Source organism: Scyliorhinus canicula, chromosome 27, assembly GCF_902713615.1.
Source record: "Scyliorhinus canicula chromosome 27, sScyCan1.1, whole genome shotgun sequence".
Lineage (NCBI taxonomy): Eukaryota > Metazoa > Chordata > Chondrichthyes > Carcharhiniformes > Scyliorhinidae > Scyliorhinus > Scyliorhinus canicula.
The window spans coordinates 14,988,841-15,010,900 of record NC_052172.1 but is presented as its reverse complement, the minus strand read 5'-3'; the positions used below and the strand labels follow the sequence as shown (position 1 = coordinate 15,010,900).

General features: G+C 49.1%; 1 protein-coding gene across 1 annotated transcript in view; it reads right to left on the bottom strand.

Annotated features, from left to right (window-relative positions):
- Positions 1-2,792: 2,792 nt before the first annotated feature.
- rab4b (RAB4B, member RAS oncogene family) overlaps positions 2,793-22,060 on the bottom strand; it is a 49,234-nt gene continuing 29,966 nt past the window's right edge. Inside the window, exons 5-8 of the mRNA XM_038786261.1 lie at positions 16,968-17,122; positions 16,100-16,195; positions 13,765-13,927; positions 2,793-11,735 (exon numbers count right to left, since the gene is read on the bottom strand). Coding sequence (XP_038642189.1) covers positions 13,812-13,927; positions 16,100-16,195; positions 16,968-17,122 — 367 coding nt within the window. The 3' untranslated portion in view covers positions 2,793-11,735; positions 13,765-13,811. The remainder of the gene's footprint in view (positions 11,736-13,764; positions 13,928-16,099; positions 16,196-16,967; positions 17,123-22,060) is intronic.

Genomic DNA, 22,060 nt, shown 5'->3' with positions numbered 1-22,060 from the left:
CCCCCCCCACAACCCAAAGGATGTGCAGGGTGGGTGGATTGGCCAGGCTGAATTGCCCCTTAATTGGAAAAAATGAATTGGATATTTAAATTTTTTTTAACAATTGAAACAAAAGAAACATGAACAAAAATTGTGGAGGTGGAAATATTACCCGAACCTCTTTTGGGAGTGTCGGAAGTACCAGAAATAATAGAAGGGGGAGGAGCCGATGTGTAGGTTAGGTGGATTGGCCACGCTAAATGACCCTTTAAATTGGGTAAAACTGTTTAAAAATTGTAACCTTGCTCTTTGTTGGAGCTTGCTCTGTACAAATTGGTCGCCCTGTTTCCTACGTTACAGCAAGTGACTGAAATGCAGAACGCTTAATTAGCTGTATGCACTTTCAGAGACCCTGAGGCAGTGAAAGGCGTTATGTAAATACAAATCCTTTCTGTTGTTTCCCCCAGCGTTGTATTGTAGTACAGTATTAACCTGAGTGTTACGAATATACAAATTAGGAGCGGCCTCTCAAAGCTGCTCTGTCGTTTAATACGATCAAGGCTGATCTGATTGTAACCTCAACCCCACATCCCTGCTGACCCCCGATAACCTTTCACCCCTTGCTCACCAAGAATTTATCCAGCTTTGTCTTAAAAATATTCAAAGGCTCTTCTTCCACTGCCTTTCAGAAAGAAACTTCCAGAGATCTCTCAGCCCTCCGAGGAAAAAAAATTTCACCACAGCTCAGTTTTCAATGGGCGACGCACTACATTTCTTCTTTTAAAAATAAATTTAGAGTACCCGATTCTTTTTTCCCCAATTTTTTAGGGGCAATTTAGCGTGGCCAATCCACCGAATCTGGGCAGCACGGTAGCATTGTGGTTAGCACAATCGCTTCACAGCTCCAGGGTCCCAGGTTCGATTCCGGCTTGGGTCACTGTCTGTGCGGAGTCTGCATGTTCTCTCCGTGTCTGCGTGGGTTTCCTCCCACAAGTCCAAAGATGTGCAGGTTAGGTGGATTGGCCATGATAAATTGCCCTTAGTGTTGGGTGGGGTTATTGGGTTATGGGGATAGGAAAGAGGTGTTGTCCTTGGGTAGGGTGCTCTTTCCAAAAGCCGGTGCAGACACGATGGGCCGAATGGCCTCCTTCTGCACTGTAAATTCTATCTATCTATAGTGTGGGTGAAACCAACGCAGACACAGGGAGAATGTGCCAACTTCACACGGACAGTGGGCCAGGGCTGGGATTCGAACCCGGGTCCTCAGCGTCGCAGTCCCAGTGCTAACCACTGTGCCATATCCCGCCCCAACCGTAGCCCCCAGGTTCTAGATCCACCCCAGGAGGAAACATTCTCTCCACATCCACCCTGTTAATAAACCCTCAGGACCTTGTATGTCCAATCAAAATGGGGGAAAAAAGGCTCCTTTGACAGCACCATCCAAACCCACAACCTTCAGCATCTTGGGAAGGACAAAGGGAAGCAGATGCTTGGGAACCCCACCACCTGGAAGTTCCCCTCCACCCCGACTTTGAAACATATCGGCCGTTCCTTCACTGTCGCTGGGTCAAAATCCTGAAACTCCCTCCCTAACAGCACGGTGGGTGCACCTACACCACAGGGACTGCAGCAGTTCAAGAAGACAGCTCACCACCACCTTCTCAAGAGGCAATTAGGGATGGGTAATAGACAAGTCAGCGACCCCTTCATCTCAGCTAAGAACTATTAATAATTCATCAAGAAAGGCTGAACAGACGAGAGAGCTCTCCCCTTGAAAAGCAAACGCTGAGTATTATCGGATATGGAATTTTAACATTAAGAAAGGGCTCGATAGTCTCCATAGAATCCCAACAATGCACGGAGACGGCCATTCGGCCCATTTGGGGCAGCACGGTAGCATGGTGGTTAGCATAAATGCTTCACAGCTCCAGGGTCCCAGGTTCGATTCCCGGCTGGGTCACTGTCTGTGCGGAGTCTGCACGTCCTCCCCGTGTGTGCGTGGGTTTCCTCCGGGTGCTCCGGTTTCCTCCCAGTCCAAAGATGTGCGGGTTAGGTGGATTGGCTATGCTAAATTGCCCGTGGTGTCCTAAAAAGTAAGGATAAGGGGGGGGGGGGGGGGTGTTCTTGGGTTACAGGTATAGGGTGGATACGTGGGTTTGAGTAGGGTGATCATTGCTCGGCACAACATCGAGGGCCGAAGGGCCTGTTCTGTGCTGTTCTATGTTCTATCAAGCCTGCACTGACCCTCTGAAAGAGCACTCTAGGCCCACTCCCCATCCTATCTCCCGAATCCCAGTGAATCTACACATCCTTGGACACCAAGGGGGAATTTAGGGTGGCCAATCTACCTAACCTGCACATCTTTGGACTGTGGGAGGAAACCGGAGCACCCGGAGGAAACCCACGCCGATTAGGAGGGGAAATTGCAAACTTCACACAGTCACCCAAGGCCGGAATTGAAGCCAGGTCCCTGGTGCTGTGAGACAGCAGTGCTAACCAACATCCCAACCACACCGTGTCAGAAATACTTCCACTGGTGGGAGACCGTGTGGTTTACCCCTGCTAACAAGATAAAACTAGTGTTGTTTAAAAACCAATCCGGTTCACTAATAGCCGCTTTAGGGAAGGAAATCTACCGTGCTTACCCGGCCAAGCCACGTGACGCCAGAGCCTCAGCGATGGGGGTTGGCATCCCGTTCCTCCCACTGCCAGCGTACTTTGCGACAGGAACATAGCGAACCACACAAGAACTGAACCCAATCGTGTCCTCACCCGCCAACATCCACACACAAAAGACCAGAGAAAGGGTGCAATTCAAGGTGATCATCGATATGTTTTAATGAAATCAATGACTTTGTTACAGGAATCTGGTACATCGGAGGCAACATGCTATTCAAAACAAGTCGCAATTTATGTATGAATGCATGTATAAGCAAAAATAAAACTCAAACAAGTTAACACAAGGAATTATTGCAGATTTACTATTTACCACCCCGAATCACAGTAGTGCTATTCAGTTTTACAGTGCACTCCCTGTCCAATACTCTGTACACTATTAACAGCGAGGTACAGAACACACTGCATCATTATATCGAAGGCCGTGTTACCCAAAGAGGCTACAGCATTCGTTTCCACTGTTATTCGTCAAGATTTGTGTATTAATATTGAGACGCACGTGTCGAATCACCCGTGATTTCAATGAAAGTTTCGAAGGCCCTCCCTTCAATTTCAATAAATTAAGCTAATCGCGAGAAATGGTTAGCACAAAAATAAAGCAGAGGAATTGAAACAAACCCAAGCACGTACTCGAATCGTGTTAAAACTGTTGTCGAGGGAACTTGCGTAGTTTATGGGTGTGGGGAGAGGGGTGCTGCAGGGCTGATATGTGAAGCTGATTGGGGCCTGGTTTCTTGACCCTCCGACTCCCATGCAATAGGCTGATGCTCCAGGTCGCAGGCCACCTGCCAGCCCATTTCCGACACTCGGGACAGCCGCCGACAGCACCCTGGGATCGCCCGGGAAGGGCAGGTCAACCGCGACACCAGAGCTGGAAACCTTGTCCCAGCAAAGTTGCCACTCAGCCCCCAGGGAGTGCCGCCCACCGGCCACACTCCCTTGAGGCGCAGGTGGCCTCTTTGGCACGGCCGGATTCACCGGCTATGGGAAGGTCTGCACCGGTATGATGAGACCCTTTGCCTGGAAACTGTGACGCCCCCGTTACCATAGCTGTGCCAGATCCACACTGCAGTCGAAAAGGGGGAATATCGTCGGTGACATTAGCCATGTTATACTGCAGATCCAGATTCACTGGGTGAATGCAGTTTTAACAAATAGGTACAGGTACCCACAGGGTTGCCATTGAGGGCAGGGATGCTTTTGTGAGGAGGCTCCATCCAACACTCAGTGACAGTCCCGAATATAGGAGCTGGGAGTGAGGGAAGAACATATCCCAGACCTCCTGGAGGGGCTGCCTGTTAAGGTGCCTTCTGATCTGGTGAAAGTACGGAGGACCGTTTGAGGCCTTTAGCCACTTGTGCCCCCTCACCCAGAAGCATGATCCACATCAATCACTCAGTCCCAGGCTAGATTTACCATTTTAAAATAAAACGTTAAAATCCTTCAATCCTGGCTTGTGTATCTACGCACAGGTCTCCACCTGAATGAGACTCCAGAGGGTGCTGGTTACAATCACCCAGATTGCAAGAGAAAATGACCAGGCACACCCAAATTCTTCTGCCCCCCCCCCCCAATGACGTTCCTCAGGAATGGTTTGACTGGCACCAGGCCATGCTCCAGCACATATCCCCCCAGTGCACGTTATCCTCGCGTGAACCCAGATGGAAGTGAACTGGCTCAGTTTCTCGATGGCATTTAACACGAGCCAAGGGCAGTAGTGATGTTCAGTGTCATCCAGGGAGATTGGTACTTATTCAGGTCACTGAGGTCTTGCATGGCTGACTCACACACACGTCATAAACACAACAGGGTATCCTGGTATAGGCGAGAGTGGTAGCGCCCATGGGGCCCATCATTCCAAAGCACTGGAAAAGGGAATCAAAGTCAAGAACCAGGCAGAACAAGTATTGGGTCCTGGGACTGAGCGCCAAGTGAACACATGAGGAGGAGAATTTAATTGGGAGTGTGGGGTGGGATGTTGGTTTGGGTGGGGTTGCAGCTCAGTCAGACACACTGTACTAATGTTTGAAGCCGTTCATGACGAAGACAATTGCACCAGCACACTCACTCCTGCTGCAGCTATCTGGAGGTGCTCCTCGGAAGCACTTCCTTCCAAACTGTATGTCCTAGAGAGTGTGGTCAATGAGGAACTTGCTACTTTACAACCTGGGAGGGGCTCCCTCCAATCTCTCCAGCAACAATAATAAGCAAGGCAATGGGGGGGGGGGGGGGGGTAAGTGAGGCAAATGACAAGCTTCATGTCTACAGCCTTTAGCTGATTATTTACCTGGATGCCAGGGGTACAAGCAGCAAATTGCCTCTTTCTTTTCACTGTGCTCTGCTTCCAGAGCTGCTGCGTTCCGCTGCAGAATTTGTGCCAATCCTGCTGGGCCACTGTCAGGACACAGCCACAGAGAATGGTGGGACATGTGGGCTGCGGCAAAAGTGAAAGTTCACCAATTGGGCAATCGTATCAGAGTGGGCACTATCTATATAAACCACTTTGGGCTGTTTGATTGGGGGGCGCGCGGTGGGGTCTTTCACCTGCTGTTTCGGAAACTATCCCCTCAGAGCCCCATCTTCCATATCCACCACCGCCATCAGCCAGAGGAGAGGGAACGGCAGCGAGTCCGAGTTGGGTCAACCCCATGGAAAACTGTTAGTGGAGGCGGAGGCTCAGTTACTGACTACAGCGGGATAAGGGGAGAGCACGGGTCGGGATCTTCGGAAGCTGCTGGCTCGCCCTGTCTCCTCATCAGCAATTCAGATAGAAAATCTGCAGAGTGGCCGTGGTTGGAGGGGGGGGGGTGGGGGGCAAGATAACACCAATTGGCCGGATGCCAAATGAAGGCTCGTGCGACACACGTGTACCCAGAATCTCTCAATGAAGGCAATCTACAGCATCCGTGTGCCACCTTGAGCAAGGGCCCCCGACATATGCGAGACCCACCAACAGCCTTAAGTGGCTCCGATACTCAAAGTTAGATCCGCTGCCTGAAATTTGTAACTGTGCCTTTGAACGGGCGAGAACACGAGGTGAGGTTTAAAGGGCGGGTATAATCACAGCAAAATTTACGACGGGTACAGAAATAAATAATATTCGACAAAAAAAAACACACACACACACACACACACACACGAGTTTGAATTAAAACCCTAACCTATTTACACCAGAACAATACTAAGCTTCAAATATACATACTGGCCATCAGCAGAGCTGCTTCAGCCATCCCATTCAGAGCTTTTAAATCAGGGAATGCAATGGGAATTCAGCGAGTACCGCAGCTAACTAGACTTGAGGACTTTACAGAGGAAAGTGGGTGTATGGATCCACGGTCTTGGGCCGTAACTGGTCAGTACGACTGATGTGCCACAAAGGAGGGGCACTGAGGGGAGGCGGTCTGAACAATCGCATGGCTTGGTGATGTGCCCTTCCCAGGTGGTGCTTGCTCAATGGGAGACCCTACCCATTTCCACAACACTTAAAAAGCAAGGTAGAGCAACAGCAGCATGAAGAGGAAATCAGCACACTAGGGAACTCAAGAGACATGGATATAACCAGAGACAATGCAAGGCAGCAAATGGCATAGTTGGTGTGCCTGGGGTGAGCTGTGCTCATGCAAATGGGTACATTCGCCCCCTGTACCATCCAACACCACGGCCTTCGCTCCATTCTATCAAAACAGACAGCATTATAAGAAATACAGCACTTCCCAATTCTCCAGTGCCCAATCTCCACTCTCCCTGTCCCCAGCGAGGAATCTCCACAGGTTAGACCGGAGCACTGGGATGCAATCTTCCAGCTGTACGGATGACCCACACATCTAGATTTGTTGGGCGGTGGAAGATAAACCCACCGTAAGCAGTTCTCGTTGCTTCAAACGTCTAGCCCCGAGTGCAACAGAGGTGCTGAAATTTCCTGATGGTCTGCCAAGGCGCTTGCCCCTCAGCGAGACGACAGTTCCAGTGATACGCTACAGACACAAGTGCATGGATAACTGGTCCGGTTGATTGATCAGTGACCAGTCTTCTGAACAATGTAAATCGTTTGGGGAGGCGGGTGGTAAGGGACCGACTTCTGATGGGCGCCAGTATCTTTGACATAGTCGAAACCAGTCACTGAACAACCAAGATGGTGAAACCTCTATGCGAACTTGGCACGGCCAAGCTAGAGGCAGTATCTAATTCAGTGACAGTCAATACATCCCTGTGCTACAACACCGTGCAAGAACAGAGTACAAATCTTGTGGTTACAAAACGGAACAATTCTCAGCCAACTTAACGAATCTCAGGAATGCAGAGAGCTCCAAGCAAGTGCTGCTTGGGTCAAGGGAAATTTAGATTGTATTCATTTTAGTAGTGGCCAACCAAAGACTCCATTTTGATGCCCCTCTCTCCCCAGCATAACGAGCGAGAAATGTATTAGGAGTGTGACTGAGATATCCACCGTTGTTTTTGTTTAAGACCAGAGATGTAGTGGGAAAGACTGACGAAGAAAAAGAACCCACTGCATTTCTGGTTAAGGTGATACACTCAGTGCTGCTTGTTTGATGGGAGCAGCCCTGCATTGATAGCCTCAGACATCACGTTGAAATGGGTTAATGAAAACTCAAGGAAGGAATTTCAGTTTAAGAGCTTTTCCCCCGATGTCACGTGGTAAGATTTCAGAGCCCCATGTATTTAATCAGAACAGCGCATGATTCATCAACAGGCTAACAGCTGACCGCACGTCCGTCTCCTACGGGAGATGGGTCCGGATGTGGAGAGTTGTCGACTCAGTTCAGAGCATCAAGTGGAGAAGCTGCAGAACATTAAACGCTTGCTGTCTGTAGGCTGGAGAGAAAAGTCAACAGGACTCAACTGGCTGTCAGACAACCTGGCGAGCAGTCGGAAAAGAACAAATTCAGTTGAGCCGCGATTTAAGGATCAACTCCCAAGAAAACCAAAAGCCTGCAAGCTGTGGGAAATGCACCAGATTCCATGGCAACGTTAGAGTTTCCAGTGACTGTAAGCCATCGTTCGGAGTCTCGCTTGAAGGCCAACCTCAGGAAAACTGCACCACTCACCGATAAGGGAGGGGGAAAGCAAAGCTGCAGCATTATTATTGATGCAAAAAAGGGTCCTCTCCACAAGGAGGCTGGCGCAGAATTCCTATCCGTCACGTGAGAGGAAGAGACGGAGCAACCCACAGTATGGCATTGCTAGCACCTAAGGCCAAGATGCCGACAGAGGAGCAGGTCAAAGAGGACGGTGGAAGGCCACACAGCAGAGGTGCCACATCTCGCACAGATCCGGGCATCGCGCAGGGAATGCGCCAATCAATCCTGTAACATGCTTGAGGGTCAAGCGACATCATAAACCATCAGCACGGAACTGGGTGGTTTAATCATTATCCCAAACCCTGGGGTGCTTCTCCAGCACAAGGGTGAATTCTCAAATCTTCATGCGCTTACCAGACATGCACCTTCCTGCAAGGAAGCTCAACAGATACTTCCTTACTCGTCCATAAATACCAACTTATGCTGTAGGGTCTTACAGGGAAGGGGTCCATATTCTCAGCACATACCTACTGAGTTACGGTTAAAGTGGGGAGGCACAGGATTTCACCGAGGAAATAATATCCGATGTCACAGCAAGGATACTTCTAACAAGATATACGATGTATTACCATAACATGTGTGAGTGCGAGGAGAATCAGGTTCATTACACAATAACGTCATCACCAATTATCCACACATTCAGCTGCCGGTGTGGGGGTAAGTGGTTCTGACCCCCTCATTATCGAAGTTCCTTACTCAGGTGCAGTTGGCACCTCATTGACAGGCTCTACGCCAAGGGAAACTGCGACAATGCAACGGACATAAGCTAAGAGTTTCGCAGCAAGTGTTTGCATGGTGTGATTATAGATATATATATATTTATAAAAACGTTTTACATACACACGCACACTTTATTTTCCTCTTGCAGAAAACATAGTTGGGCTTTAGAGAGTTTGACCAGAGTAAGCACGGCGGGGTCAGTTCAGGATCAACTTCAGTTGCAAAAGCTCGAATAGGACGAGTCGAATGTGGTTGAGGCTAGCTCAGGTCAGTTTGAGCGAGATGGGATCCGGTCAAGTTGAACTCAATTGCATCGAGTTAGCATGGGATGAGATACCAGGGCTGGTGAGAACTCAAGTCAGGTAGAGTCAAGTTTGGTTGCATTAGATGATATATATATATATTTTTTTTTTAAACATAATGTGAAACTGTTATAACACTTTTTAAAAAAATGTTATACAGTCCAATAATTTGTGTGTCAAATAGCAGCACTGCTCTACCAAGAACGTGGCTTATTCTGTGACAAACCTCTCTACTTTCGGCCTGCACTGGGCCAAGACCTGATCTAAAATCGACTGCGGAAAAAACATTAGCAATGGATTAAATGACGAGATACTACTGCAGCCGAGGAGTACCACAAAACAGTTCAAGTATCGAGGCTCCCCATTTGTGAAGGATTTATTTCCTGTGTATCGACTGCTTTGGGGTGAAGGATGAGAAACAAGTGTCACCAGGTTAGAGGAGACCTCAGAGATTGCCGAGGACATTTGCAAAACATTACGGGGAGTGGGGGGGGTTAAGTGTGTAAATTATACATATAACAGAAGTACAGTAGGTACATTGAGTCAGCTTCTCTGGACGGTGAAAATTCTTGTTGGGGAACAGTTTGAGAGCCAAAGACTGCGTTCTCTGTCACTGCAGCAAGTGATCAATCTCCCGGTCAGATTAATATTAGGCAATTCAATGCTGGGTTGGGACGGTGGGATTTGCCGGCACAGCAGAGCTCGGTTCTGTCCGAGCTGGCTGTTCACAACCAGAGGACACACCAGAGTGTGGTCAGGAGCAGAAGCGGCACACGGGAGGCCCTCAGCCCTAACGGAGATTGGATCATGCTGCCAGGTTGAAAGCCCTGCCGAATACACCGCCCGGGAGCGTTAGCGTGTTAACAACTGCCTCAAAACTCCGGGCCCCTTGCTCATCGGGCACTGCTGCTGCTAAAGAAACTCAAACGGGAAAGAATCCAGTTGGTTCGGGCGTGCAAGGCGGCGTCTGGATTGGCGCCATGGGACTGACATCACCCCTGACCACTGAAAGAAGGCAGTGCCTATCACAAAACTTCCTTTAAAACGCGAGCCCGTTGCTCAATCCGGGAACAGGTTATTGAGAGAAACGGTTTGACTTTGTCTTCCGAGTCTACAGGCAAATTAAAGCAAAGTCAATTTGTTGTTGCTCACACATTGAGGTTGGGAAGAGGGAGGTGGTGTGGGCGCGTGAGGTGCAGCAGGTCCAGAAATGAAGCCAGACCTGCCGGGTTGTACCGCCTGGCGTGGCTACATTCTGGGTGGACGGAAGCAAAACCTCCCCCCCCCCCCCACCCCACAGCCTAACCACTCGGGACAATCACAACTGGTCCAGCCACAGCGACCCTTTCACAGTCAGTGACGTTCTGGGCTCGGGGGTACGTGGTCAATGCTCCAGTGTGCAACGACACAGGAAGAACCGACAAACTTTGCAGATAGGTGTGGGACGGCGGGTGACGTTCGTTCAGAAGCACTCGAGTATCCAAACTGGGTCGCCGGCGCATTGGACCAGCGAACATTCCCCGAGAGCGAACGAGAGGGAGCAGCGAAGAGATTCACCCCTAATGACCCAGATGGCTAATGAGCGGAGGTGGGTTCTGCATCCTGGCACAACGCAATTGGGTCTGGACTGGCAACCAACCCCTTGTAGCTTCAGTTTCAAATCAAGTCCAGGAGAGGAAGGCAGTGCAACACATTCTCAGGTCTGCACTGGGGCCAGTTGGGGGTGACGTTGGCTCAACTGAAGATGCCTCCGCCATAGCCGCCTGACAAACATCTGCTTCCAAATATCAGATCTGAAAGCAATTTTTCCTCCATGCGAGAGTTGTTGGAAACCCGGACGGAACACACTCCTCAAAAAGGGCTATGGATGCTGGCTCAATTGAAACCCGAGACTGAGATTGATAGATGATTGTTGGGCGAGGGTATGAAAGGACAAGGAACAAAAGGTGGGCGAATGGATTTGCAGTACAGGCCGGCCACAATCTGATTGAAGTGCGAAGCAGGAGAGGAGGCAGGGGGGGATGGAACATCTCTGTTTCTAGGATGACATGAATCAGCGGGGGGGTGGGGGGGTGCTGATGGAGCCCTTGCACAGGGCACAATGCAATAGGGTGGGTGATGGAGCGGGGCAGAGAACAAGGGCTAGTTTGGAAGAAATGTTGTCAAACACAAACGATAAGTAAATACACTGCTGCGCTAACAGATTCGCAAGTGCAAAATACAGGGGGGGGGCAAGGAAGGCAGCTTGAAGTCGGGCAAGGAGCACTGCAGATCAGCAGGCAGACCTGGGGAAAAACCAGAACCGTCTTTGGCGACCAAAACTTTGAGCAGGGTCCAGTTTCCCAGTCCGAAAATTAAGTTTTGACCAACACTGCAGATGGATTGGAGCCAACTGAAACGTACCCAGTGGTGCGAAAGTTAAATTAAATGTTATATCGAGCCACTAGCACAAAGTGTAAGCTGTGTTATATGGGAATGGGGGGTGGGGTTCTATTTACAGATCCCATTTTGAACAACAATTATACTCAAAATGGCGGCGAATACAGTCTATTGCACGGAGTCGGCCAATAAGGTAGGAGTTCAATAATATCACTTGACTGAAATAATTAAAGAGCCCGATGGGGAAAGAATCACCCATTTCCCACAACACCCAGTGTGCACTTTCAATTTTTTTTTTTTGGAAAAGCAGACATTATTTTCCCTTCTTTGCGCCCTGTGGGGTTACGTGGCCAGGAGGCTTAACCAAAAGGGAGACAGTTATATAAAACATTGGAATCGGAAGGATTGCTCACTAAACAGGCAGATGACACACAGTATTCTGTACAGGTGGGAGGTCTGGGTCATTGGACGTCAAGGCAAGGCACTGATCCCCCCCCCCCCGCCCTCCCGGAAAATCAGCCAAGGCCAGTGCTTCCCCCTCTGGTCCTAAAGTTTCCATCAAACTGATCGACTTGTCGCACTGTGGAAGAGAAGAAATAGCAGTGGTCAAATGTATTGTCACACAGAGGGGGAAATTTTCCCTTCTAGAATGCCTTCCATGAACTTCAGGATGTCCCCAAATGTTTTACAGCTCATGTAACACTTTTGAAATGTAGTCATATAATCAGTCATACTGTAAAACAATAAAAATACACAAAACGATTATAAATACTTATTAGCTTTAAAGAGAATGCAAAGCCTGACAGCGCAGGTTGCATTAATTGCAGCTGAACCCAAGAATAAGCCTCAAATACGCTGTGCCCTGCTGGTGCTGCGAGTGACTGCACACCCTGTTGTCATAGACTAGATACAGAGTAAAGCTCCCTCTACACTGTCCCCATCAAACACTCCCAGGACAGGTACAGCACGGGGTTAGATACAGAGTAAAGCTCCCTCTACACTGTCCCCATCAAACACTCCCAGGACAGGTACAGCACGGGGTTAGATACAGAGTAAAGCTCCCTCTACACTGTCCCCATCAAACACTCCCAGGACAGGTACAGCACGGGGTTAGACACAGAGTAAAGCTCCCTCTACACTGTCCCCATCAAACACTCCCAGGACAGGTACAGCACGGGGTTAGATGCAGAGTAAAGCTCTCTCTACACTGTCCCCATCAAACACTCCCAGGACAGGTACAGCACGGGGTTAGATACAGAGTAAAGCTTCCTCTACACTGTCCCCATCAAACACTCCCAGGACAGGTACATCAAGGGGTTAGACGCAGAGTAATGCTCCCTCTACACTGACCCCATCAAACACTCCCAGGACAGGTACAGCACGGGGTTAGATACAGAGTAAAGCTCCGTCTACACTGTCCCCATCCAACACTCCCAGGACAGGGACTGCACGGGGTTACATACAGAGTAAAGCTCCCTCTACACTGCCTCAGACCCAACTTCAGAACACGCCATTTGAAAAAAAAATCTTATTTTCGTGGAAGATTATCTATTTCTTATTCAATTGGCAGACTTTGTGCAGTGAAATATTTCTCCACCATTTTAAATAAACAGAGACATTAGACATTAACTGCCCCCTCCGCTTGTCAGAAATTGTCAATCGGCACTATCAGAGCTGTTGTGCGCTGGTGGCCCCCAAGTGTACTTCACAGAAGATCCTGGACAGCGGGTTGAAAGGTCCATCACCCTATGAATCTGCATCGGGTTTAAATCTGGATCTTAGAGGAAAGGTCAAAGTGCAGGAGGAGGCCATTCGCCCATCTGGTTGGTGGCACCATTCAATAAGCTGACAGGTGATTGGTTCTCCCCACTCGCCTTAATATGTCTGCCTGACAAAAAGCCCATCAATCTCAGTTTGGAATTCTAAATGGGCCTCTCAGTAGTCCAGAAGACCCAGGGCAATGCTCTGGGGATCCGGGCACCAATCCGGGCAGATGTTGAAATTTAAATTCAATAAAAATCTGGAATTAAAAGTCAAATGACGACCATGGCACCATTGCCGATAAAACCCACCCGGTTCACTAATGCCCCTTTTTGGAGGGAAATCTGCTGTCCTTACCCGGTCTGGCCTACATGTGACTCCAGACCCACAGCAATGTGGTTGAGTCTTAACGCACCCTCTGGAATGGCCGAGACACACGCTCGGTTCAAGGGATATTAGGCCTGGGCAATAAATGCTGACCCAGCCAGCAATGCCCGCATCTCACAAAATAATGAAAATAATATTTTTGGAGGGACAGCATTCAGAGTATCCTACCCGATACGAGGTGCAACATTCCTGGACATCATCCTCGTCTGGCCCAGTTTCAATTTTGAGGTTACACCATCTTGTCCTGAAGTCTCAGCGGAGGAAAGTTTCTTATCTACCCTATTAACCCATTTAAAACCCCCCAGTCCTTGGTCTTCTATATTCACGGGGAGGCAGGGATAGCTTGTGCAATCTTTTCTCCTAAATTAACCCCACCAAGTAGCCCACTCCAGCCGGCCTCCCGCCCGGCGCATTCTCTCAACGCTGAGAACCGCCTTCTCCGGAATGTTTGCCGATCTTACCTTCTTTGTCGTGAGCTCTGCAGCATCAAGTCCCCGCCACCGTGTGCCTAGCAGTTGCACTGTTGTTTGTTTTGTGTCTGCATGCCTCTCGGCTGGCGTAGCTGGCGTAAGGAGGCATCGCCGTACTGGATTCCTGAGCCCATACGCTCCGGGTCTAGCTCACCTGCAGATTTGCAAAAGAGAGATGGGTTTGTCCTTCTACTTCCTCCGTTAGAAAGCTGGGGTGCTTCACTGCACATGCCACACGGGAAAGAAGAGTCCATTCGGCTCTTACAAACGAGGTGACTTGGCCCAAACACAGAAACAGACACCCACAAGCTTAAACTGGGTATGCATGTGCGTCAAATGGATCACCCAGCAGAATAACAACCCTTATGAGCTCCATTGCCACCACCCCGATGGAGTTGGCTATTTTCAGACGAGGCAGTGGGGCCCCTCGCCTGGTCCCAGTGATCCTTGGCTAGAAAGAGGCAGAGGTCTCATTCTTGAATGCTGCTCATATTGGTTAGCACTGCTGCCTCACAACACCAAGCGCTGTCAGGCAGCAGTGCTAACCACTATGCCACCGTGCCGCCCCATGTAGCACCTCCAATACAGTAAACGGTCCCAAAGTGCGCCACAGGAGATTTGAGCGCGAGTCACACAGAGACATATGGGCAGGTGACTCAACATTTAGTCAACGGTAGACCTTAGGGTCACCTTATGGCAGGAAGGGTTCAGCAAGGTGTAAGGAGGGAATTTCAAAAGTTAGGGCTTCGGGACTGAAGGCACGGATGCCAATATTGGGAGTGAAGCGAACACAGAATGCGCCGGGGGGGGGGGGGGCAGAATTAGAGGAGCAATGCTATGGAGGGGTTTCAAAGCAAGGATGGGATTTTTAAATTTTAGCCTGGAGTGGGAGCCAATAGAGATGGCAAGCACAAAGGTCAATGAGGACTTGGTATGTGTTCGGAGGGGGAGAGAGAGAAGCGGGAAGAGAGAGAGAAGCGGGAAGAGAGAGAGAAGCGGGAAGAGAGAGAAGCGGGAAGAGAGAGAGAAGCGGGAAGAGAGAGAGAAGCGGGAAGAGAGAGAGAAGCGGGAAGAGAGAGAGAAGCGGGAAGAGAGAGAGAAGCGGGAAGAGAGAGAGAGCGGGAAGAGAGAGAGAAGCGGGAAAGAGAGAGAGAGCGGGGAGTGAGAGAGAGCGGGAAGAGAGAGAGAAGCGGAAGAGAGAGAAGCGGGAAGAGAGAGAGAAGCGGGAAGAGAGAGAGAAGCGGGAAGAGAGAGAGAAGGGGAAAGAGAGAGAAGCGGGAAGAGAGAGAGAGCGGAAGAGAGAGAGAAGCGGAAGAGAGAGAGAAGCGGGAATAGAGAGAGAGGACAGAGACGAGAGAGAGAGGGCAGAGACGAGAGAGAGAGGGCAGAGACGAGAGAGAGAGAGCAGAGACGAGAGAGAGAGGGCAGAGACGAGAGAGAGAGGACAGAGACAGAGAGAGAGAGAGGACAGAGACGAGAGAGAGAGAGGACAGAGACGAGAGAGAGAGAGGACAGAGACGAGAGAGAGAGACGACGAGAGGGAGAGAGAGACGAGAGAGGGAGACGAGACGAGAGAGAGAGGACAGAGACGAGAGAGAGAGGACAGAGACGAGAGAGAGAGAGGACAGAGACGAGAGAGAGAGAGGACAGAGACGAGAGAGAGAGAGGACAGAGACGAGAGAGAGAGGACAGAGACGAGAGAGAGAGGACAGAGACGAGAGAGAGAGGACAGAGACGAGAGAGAGGGGACAGAGACGAGAGAGAGGGGACAGAGACGAGAGAGAGGGGACAGAGACGAGAGAGAGGGGACAGAGACGAGAGAGAGGGGACAGAGACGAGAGAGAGGGGACAGAGACGAGAGAGAGGGGACAGAGACGAGAGAGAGGGGACAGAGACGAGAGAGAGGGGACAGAGACGAGAGAGAGAGGACAGAGACGAGAGAAAGGGGACAGAGACGAGAGAAAGGGGACAGAGACGAGAGAGAGGACAGACGAGAGAGAGAGAGAGAGGACAGAGATGAGAGAGGACAGACGAGAGAGAGAGGACAGAGATGAGAGAGAGGACAGAGATGAGAGAGAGGACAGAGATGACAGAGAGGAGAGACACGAGGGAGAGAGAGAAGACAGAGACGCGAGAGAGAGAGAGAGAGGACAGAGACGAATACGAATGACCACTTTTGGCTAACTAAAGGATTTAACTGTTCTTAGAACCTTCGCATCAGCAAAGCTAAGGGAGGGGCTGGCGTTGGCGGAGGGAGAGAAATAAGTGATCTGTCAGCGGGTGACAGATCGGGGAAATAAAGTGTGTAATAATTATTTTGTGTTACCTGATTCAATTTTATTTAAAATGGTCCTAGCACACTTCAGAAATGCTTCTTCCACATTTTCTCCAGTCAGTGCACTGGTCTCCAGAAACATCAGCTCTGTGCCGGGAAAACCAAAAGAGCTTGTGAACCGCTTCACACTCGCACACCTTCACCAGAGATTCTGCACACACAACCTGTACCACTGTGGCCCCATTTCACATAACACCTCCGGTACTCACTAATGGTGTCCCACACTGATCTGGGGGCTTACAGGTGCTTCTTCACAGGGCAAGGTGCTGAGTTCTTCTTGGTTATGTGCCCCCTGGCAGCTGGCTTGCACAGGACCCATGAATGCCTGGGTTGCGGCCCCCCCTCTCAGTCAAGAATCGTACAAACAGGAGGCGGCCATCTTGCCTGCCGTGTGAGCGCTGGTGCTCTGAGAGAGCTAGCCCCCCCCCCCCCCCAACTCTTCCTGCTCTTTCCCCAAAGCCCTGCACACCTGCATCCAATTCTCTTGAAACGCACCACCGGATTTGTTTCCAACACCCTTTCGGGCAGTGGGTTCCCGATGGGGAACGACCCTGGGACGGAAGGAAACACGGGTGCAGTGGGGTCTGGTGTGGGGAAGGGCCTCAAAGAGCAGAAGGGCATGGGTGCAAATCCTCCATGATCTCGCCTGGAGTGCCTCAATGTCTGTATCCTTGGGTTAGCGAAGAGCAAAAATACAGGCAGGGTTCAGGATTATTTCAGTCACTTTCCAAATCAGGGATTTCCCAGTGCTCCCAACCACCCCGGACAAACCTTAGCTGGGCCAACATTGAAGCCAACAACTGCCAATTATAGGTCAGACTAACAAACTCTCAACTTGACTGGGTAATAAGTGAGTTACCATTTTCTTGTGCAAAGCGTGACGCCTCTAGGAACGTGACCTCTCGGTCTGCATCCAGGTCCTTCTTGTTCCCACAGAGAATAATGACGATATTGGGACTGGCAAGCGTCCGGGCATCTGTCAGCCAATTCGTAAGTGCGTTGTACGTCTCACGGCTTCACAGGGTAAGAAACAAAAGGGCATCAGTTACATTTATTGTTGTGGGGCTCCTGGACCATGGTGGGTAGATGGGAGTGGAGATAAATTAGGATTATACAGCCCAGAAACTGGCTTTTCATTTCAACCAGTTTCAACCAAAACAATCTAACTCAATGATCCAAAAGGCTCAAGGGGCTGAATGGCCTCCTCCAGCTTATATTCTATTTTACAACCAGTCTGTCGCTGATGTGAAGATTCTTCCATTTCCCTTTCTCACAGCAAGAGCTGCTTTCAAGGAATCGTACTGGTTAACTTTCGCAGTCTCGAAAAGTCAATGCAGACATGAGGTCAATTGGCATACCTTGCTCACCTTTCTATCAAAACCTATAGCCCTTCCACCAAACCACTCAGCTTCAATCTTTCCACAGCTTTATCTCCGTTATCCCATCTGGGAGTCTGCTCCGCGTTCAGTTCATTTATTTTAAAATTTAGAGTTCTCAATTGTTTTTTTTTTTCCAATTAAGTGGCAATTTAGCATGGCCAATCCATCTACCCTGCACATAGAATTTACAGTGCAGAAGGAGGCCATTTGGCCCATCGAGTCTGCACCGGCTCCTGGAAAGAGCACCCTATCCAAGATTAACACCTCCACCCTATCCCCATAACCTAGTAACCCCACCCAACACACTTAAGGGCAATTTTGGACACTAAGGGCAATTTCTCATGGCCAATCCACCTAATCTGCACATCTTTGGACTGTGGGAGGAAACCGGAGCACCCGGAGAAAACCCATGCACACACGGGGAGGATGTGCAGACTCCGCACAGACAATGACCCGAGGCCGGAATCGAACCTGGGACGCTGGAGCTGTGAAGCGATTGTGCTATCCACCATGCTACCGTGCTGCCATCTTTGGGTTGTGGGAGCGAAACCCACCAGACACGAGGAGAATGCGCAAACTCCACGCAGACAATGACCCAGGGCCGGGATTCAAACTTGGGACCTCGGCGCTGTAGGCAGCAGCGCTAACCACTACACCACTGCCCCACCCCCTTCCCGGCATGCAGTTCATACCATGAGTTGCGAACTTTCCCAGCTTCTCACCCCTTTGCACTGCATTGGTGGACTGATGTCAAGGCTCCATTTTCTCTATTCTGTTCCGCATCATGTGAATCTCTAGAAAGTCCTCACCCAGTTGAGGTGCACGAGGTTTCCTCATCTTTCGCTCATCATTCGTTACAGCAACTCGATAAACACTGCATCCAGGGCGAAGATAATCCTAGAGGGCCTTGGGTGAGCGGAACTGAGCACAGGAGTCTGGGTAAGACATCAGAAAAGGGCGGCACGTTGGCACAGTGGTTAGCACTACTGCCTCACGGCGCCAAGGACCCGGATTCGATCCTGGCCCCCTGTCCGTGTGGAGCTTGCACATTCTCCGTGTCTGCGTTGATCTCACCCCCACAACCCAAAAAAGATGGGCAGGGTAGGTGGATTGGCCATGCGAAATGGCCTCAATTGAAAAAAAAGAATTGGGTACTCTGAATTTATTTTTAAAATACGGGGAGTCATGATCGGAATACTGCAGCGTCTCAGTACGAATGCCTCAGGCTTGTTACCTAACAAAGTATCTCGGAAAGAGGGGCAGCGCAGTGGGTTAGCCCTGCTGCCTCACGGCGCTGAGGTCCCAGGTTCGATCCCGGCCCTGGGTCACTGTCCGTGTGGAGTTTGCACATTCTCCCCGTGTTTGTGTGGGTTTTGTCCCAACAACCCAAAGATGTGCAGGGTAGGTGGATTGGCCACGCTAAACTGCCCCTTAATTGGAAAAAATGAATTGGGTACTCTAAATTTTTTTTTTTAATTATCTCGGAAAGCTTTATTATCTTATAGATGCTATACAAATTGATGGGAGGACAACTTGATTGGTAACTGGATTGACAAAATCAAAATAAAACCAGTTCAACGGGAAACATGAAGGTCTGGAGAAAATTTGAGAAAAGGAAGGGATAGAGGGGAAAGATAAATTCGGCACTCCAATTCAAGAGTGGCCAGCTTTGTTAATTTGACTGGGGAGAAAAAAAATGAAGTACCTTCACCTCGGGCAGCATGGTAGCATTGTGGATAGCACAATTGCTTCACAGCTCCAGGTTCCCAGGTTCGAATCCGGCTTGGGTCACTATCTGTGCGGAGTCTGCACGTTCTCCCCGTGTGTGCGTGGGTTTCCTCCGGGTGCTCCGGTTTCCTCCCACAGTCCAAAGATGTGCAGGTTAGGGTGGATTGGCCGTGATAAATTGCCCTTAGTGTCCAAAATTGCCCTTAGTGTTGGGTTATGGGGATAGGGTGGAGGTGTTGACCTTGGGTAGGGTGCTCTTTCCAAGAGCCGGTGCAGACTTGATGGGCTAAATGGCCTCCTTCTGCACGGTAAATTCTATGATAATCGATGATTTACCATGAAAAAGGGCGGCACGTGGTCCAGTGGTTAGCACTGGGACTACGACACTGAGGACTCAGTTTCCAATCCCGGCCCTGGGTCACTGTCCGTGTGGAGTTTGCACATTCTCCCCGTGTCTGTGTGGGTCTCACACCCCACAACCCAAAGATGTGCAGGTTAGGTGGATTGGCCATACTAAATTGTCCCTTAATTGTAAAAAAAAAATAATTGGCTATTCAAATTTTTTATTTATTTTTTTAATAAAAGATTTACCATGAAACAGACAGAAAAGGTTGGAAATACTCAGATCAGACACCACTGACAGAAACAGCTAATTTTTCAAATCAGTGGTCAGAATGTTGTTTGTTATTATAAATTCAAAGTAACCAATTCATTTTTTCCAATTAAGGGGAAATTTAGCGTGGCCAATCCACCTACCCTGCACATCTTTGGGTTGTGGGGGCGAAACCCATGCAAACACGGGGAGAAGGTGCAAACTCCACACGGACAGTAACCCAGATCTGGTACCTCGGCGCCGTGAGGCTGCAGTGCTAATCACTGCGCCACCGTGCTGCCCCAGGCCAGAATGTTAATCGTCTCTCTCTCTCTCCACAGGTGCCGCCCGACTTGAGATTATTTCCAGCAAATCCAGCAGTTACGGCAATTTTTCTTTATCGTACTTCTGGTTATTCACATTCGTATTCCGTACGTAAGGATTTAAACATTTCCTGCGCACGCAGCAAGGGCAACAATGAGAAAGAGGAACAAGTACGACAAGTCATTTAATGGGACTGCAAACATAACAGGGTGTGTGTGGATGTGCGTATGTGGAGGGTTAGGCAGTGGGTTCTTTACCAGTGAAAACCACCCACATTACCTCCTCCAGAATAGAAATAGAATTCAATCAAGAGGCAGAGGAAAATCTAGACACTCGTTTATAAATATGACTTTAGGGGGCAGCATGGTGGCGCAGTAAGTTAGCACTGCAGCCTCACGGCGCTGAGGTCCCAGGTTCAATCCCGACTCTGGGTCACTGTCCGTGTGGAGTTTGCACGTTCTCCCCGTGTTTGCGTGGGTTTCGCCCCCACAACCCAAAAATGTGCAAGCTAGGTGGATTGGCCACGCTAAATTGCCCCTTAATTGGAAAAATGAATTGGGTACTCTAAATTTATTTTAAAAAACAATAAATATGACTTTAGTACAGACGGAATAAAGTGGTGGAAAGACTGGTACGAGGCAGCTTAGCCGTCAAAATACATCCTTTAACTTGGTGTCAAAATAACAATTCAGAGACTTTCCAGTTTCTAAGAGAAAAGGAGGTTTTTTGACATGTGTCAGCCAGGATACAGGTTGTGCTCAGGAGCTGGGATAATTGAACATTGATTGTTTAAAGAACAATGGGCCCTTTTCAGTGAAAATTGCACCTCGGGCATCAAGGATAATTGCAAAGAACAAACAAAACCAGCAAGTGGCTGCCGGGGAACAAACAGTCCATTCTTTTATCTGCTTCAATGCTAGAGATCGTTAATAGTTTTCAAGCGCCTGATTATAAAGAATTTGGTCTACAAAGCAAATCTGCCGTTGAAATTTCGGCTAAAGTCCTCGAGGACTGACGAGGGTTATTTATTTCCCTCTGTCACTCTGCCTAATGTTATGGGCCAGGTGTTATGTTATGGGCCAAAGTGTATCATGGAGTTCACCTGACCCACAAATTTTAATAGGTTGTGGTATGGGGAGCACGCGGCCCACTCTACAGGTGTGGTACAGCAGAAATGGAAAAGTAATTTTTAAAGCAAAACAATGTTTATTCTATGAACTTAAGTTAACCTTTTTAAAACATACAGTGAACATCTTAGCAACCATATTCAAATACAACCCCCAAAGAACACAACACTAAGTAATCCTTTAAGCTTTCCTCTTAACATCCATAAGACTTAAAACACCTTTTACCAGAAGTGCATCAGGTTAAAGTCACTACTGTTATTAGTTTTAAATCACCAGGATCGATTTACAGTCTTTAGATTACAGGAGACTCTAATACACCTTCTGGATGTGACTGCAGCTATCCAGCTCTGAAAACAAAACTAAAACACACCCTGCAGCAAACAGCCTAAAACAAAAGTAAAAAACTGAGACAGCCCAGCTCCACCCACTCTGACATCACTGCAGTAATAAACACCCATTTCTTAAAGGTACTGTCACTACAGATATTTATATACACACCCATTTCTTAAAGGTACTCTCACATGACACGAGTACACGTTCAGCAGCCAAATTGACAGGTTCTGTGCCGTCATTCCTCCATTAGAGAGTCAGCGACAAAAAGGTGATTGACAGGACTGAAGTTACCAGGATCCTTTTACAGTTTTGGAAAAGCTACACATAAAGTCAAGTATTATACCGCTGGCACGGTACGATTGATGTTTGTTTTTACGCAGAGCAAACCTGAATTTTAACATGCCAATTGCTGCCAGATAATGCTACAGCAGAGCAGCGTGTCTGTCAAGGCAGCCATTAGCGGTGTTGA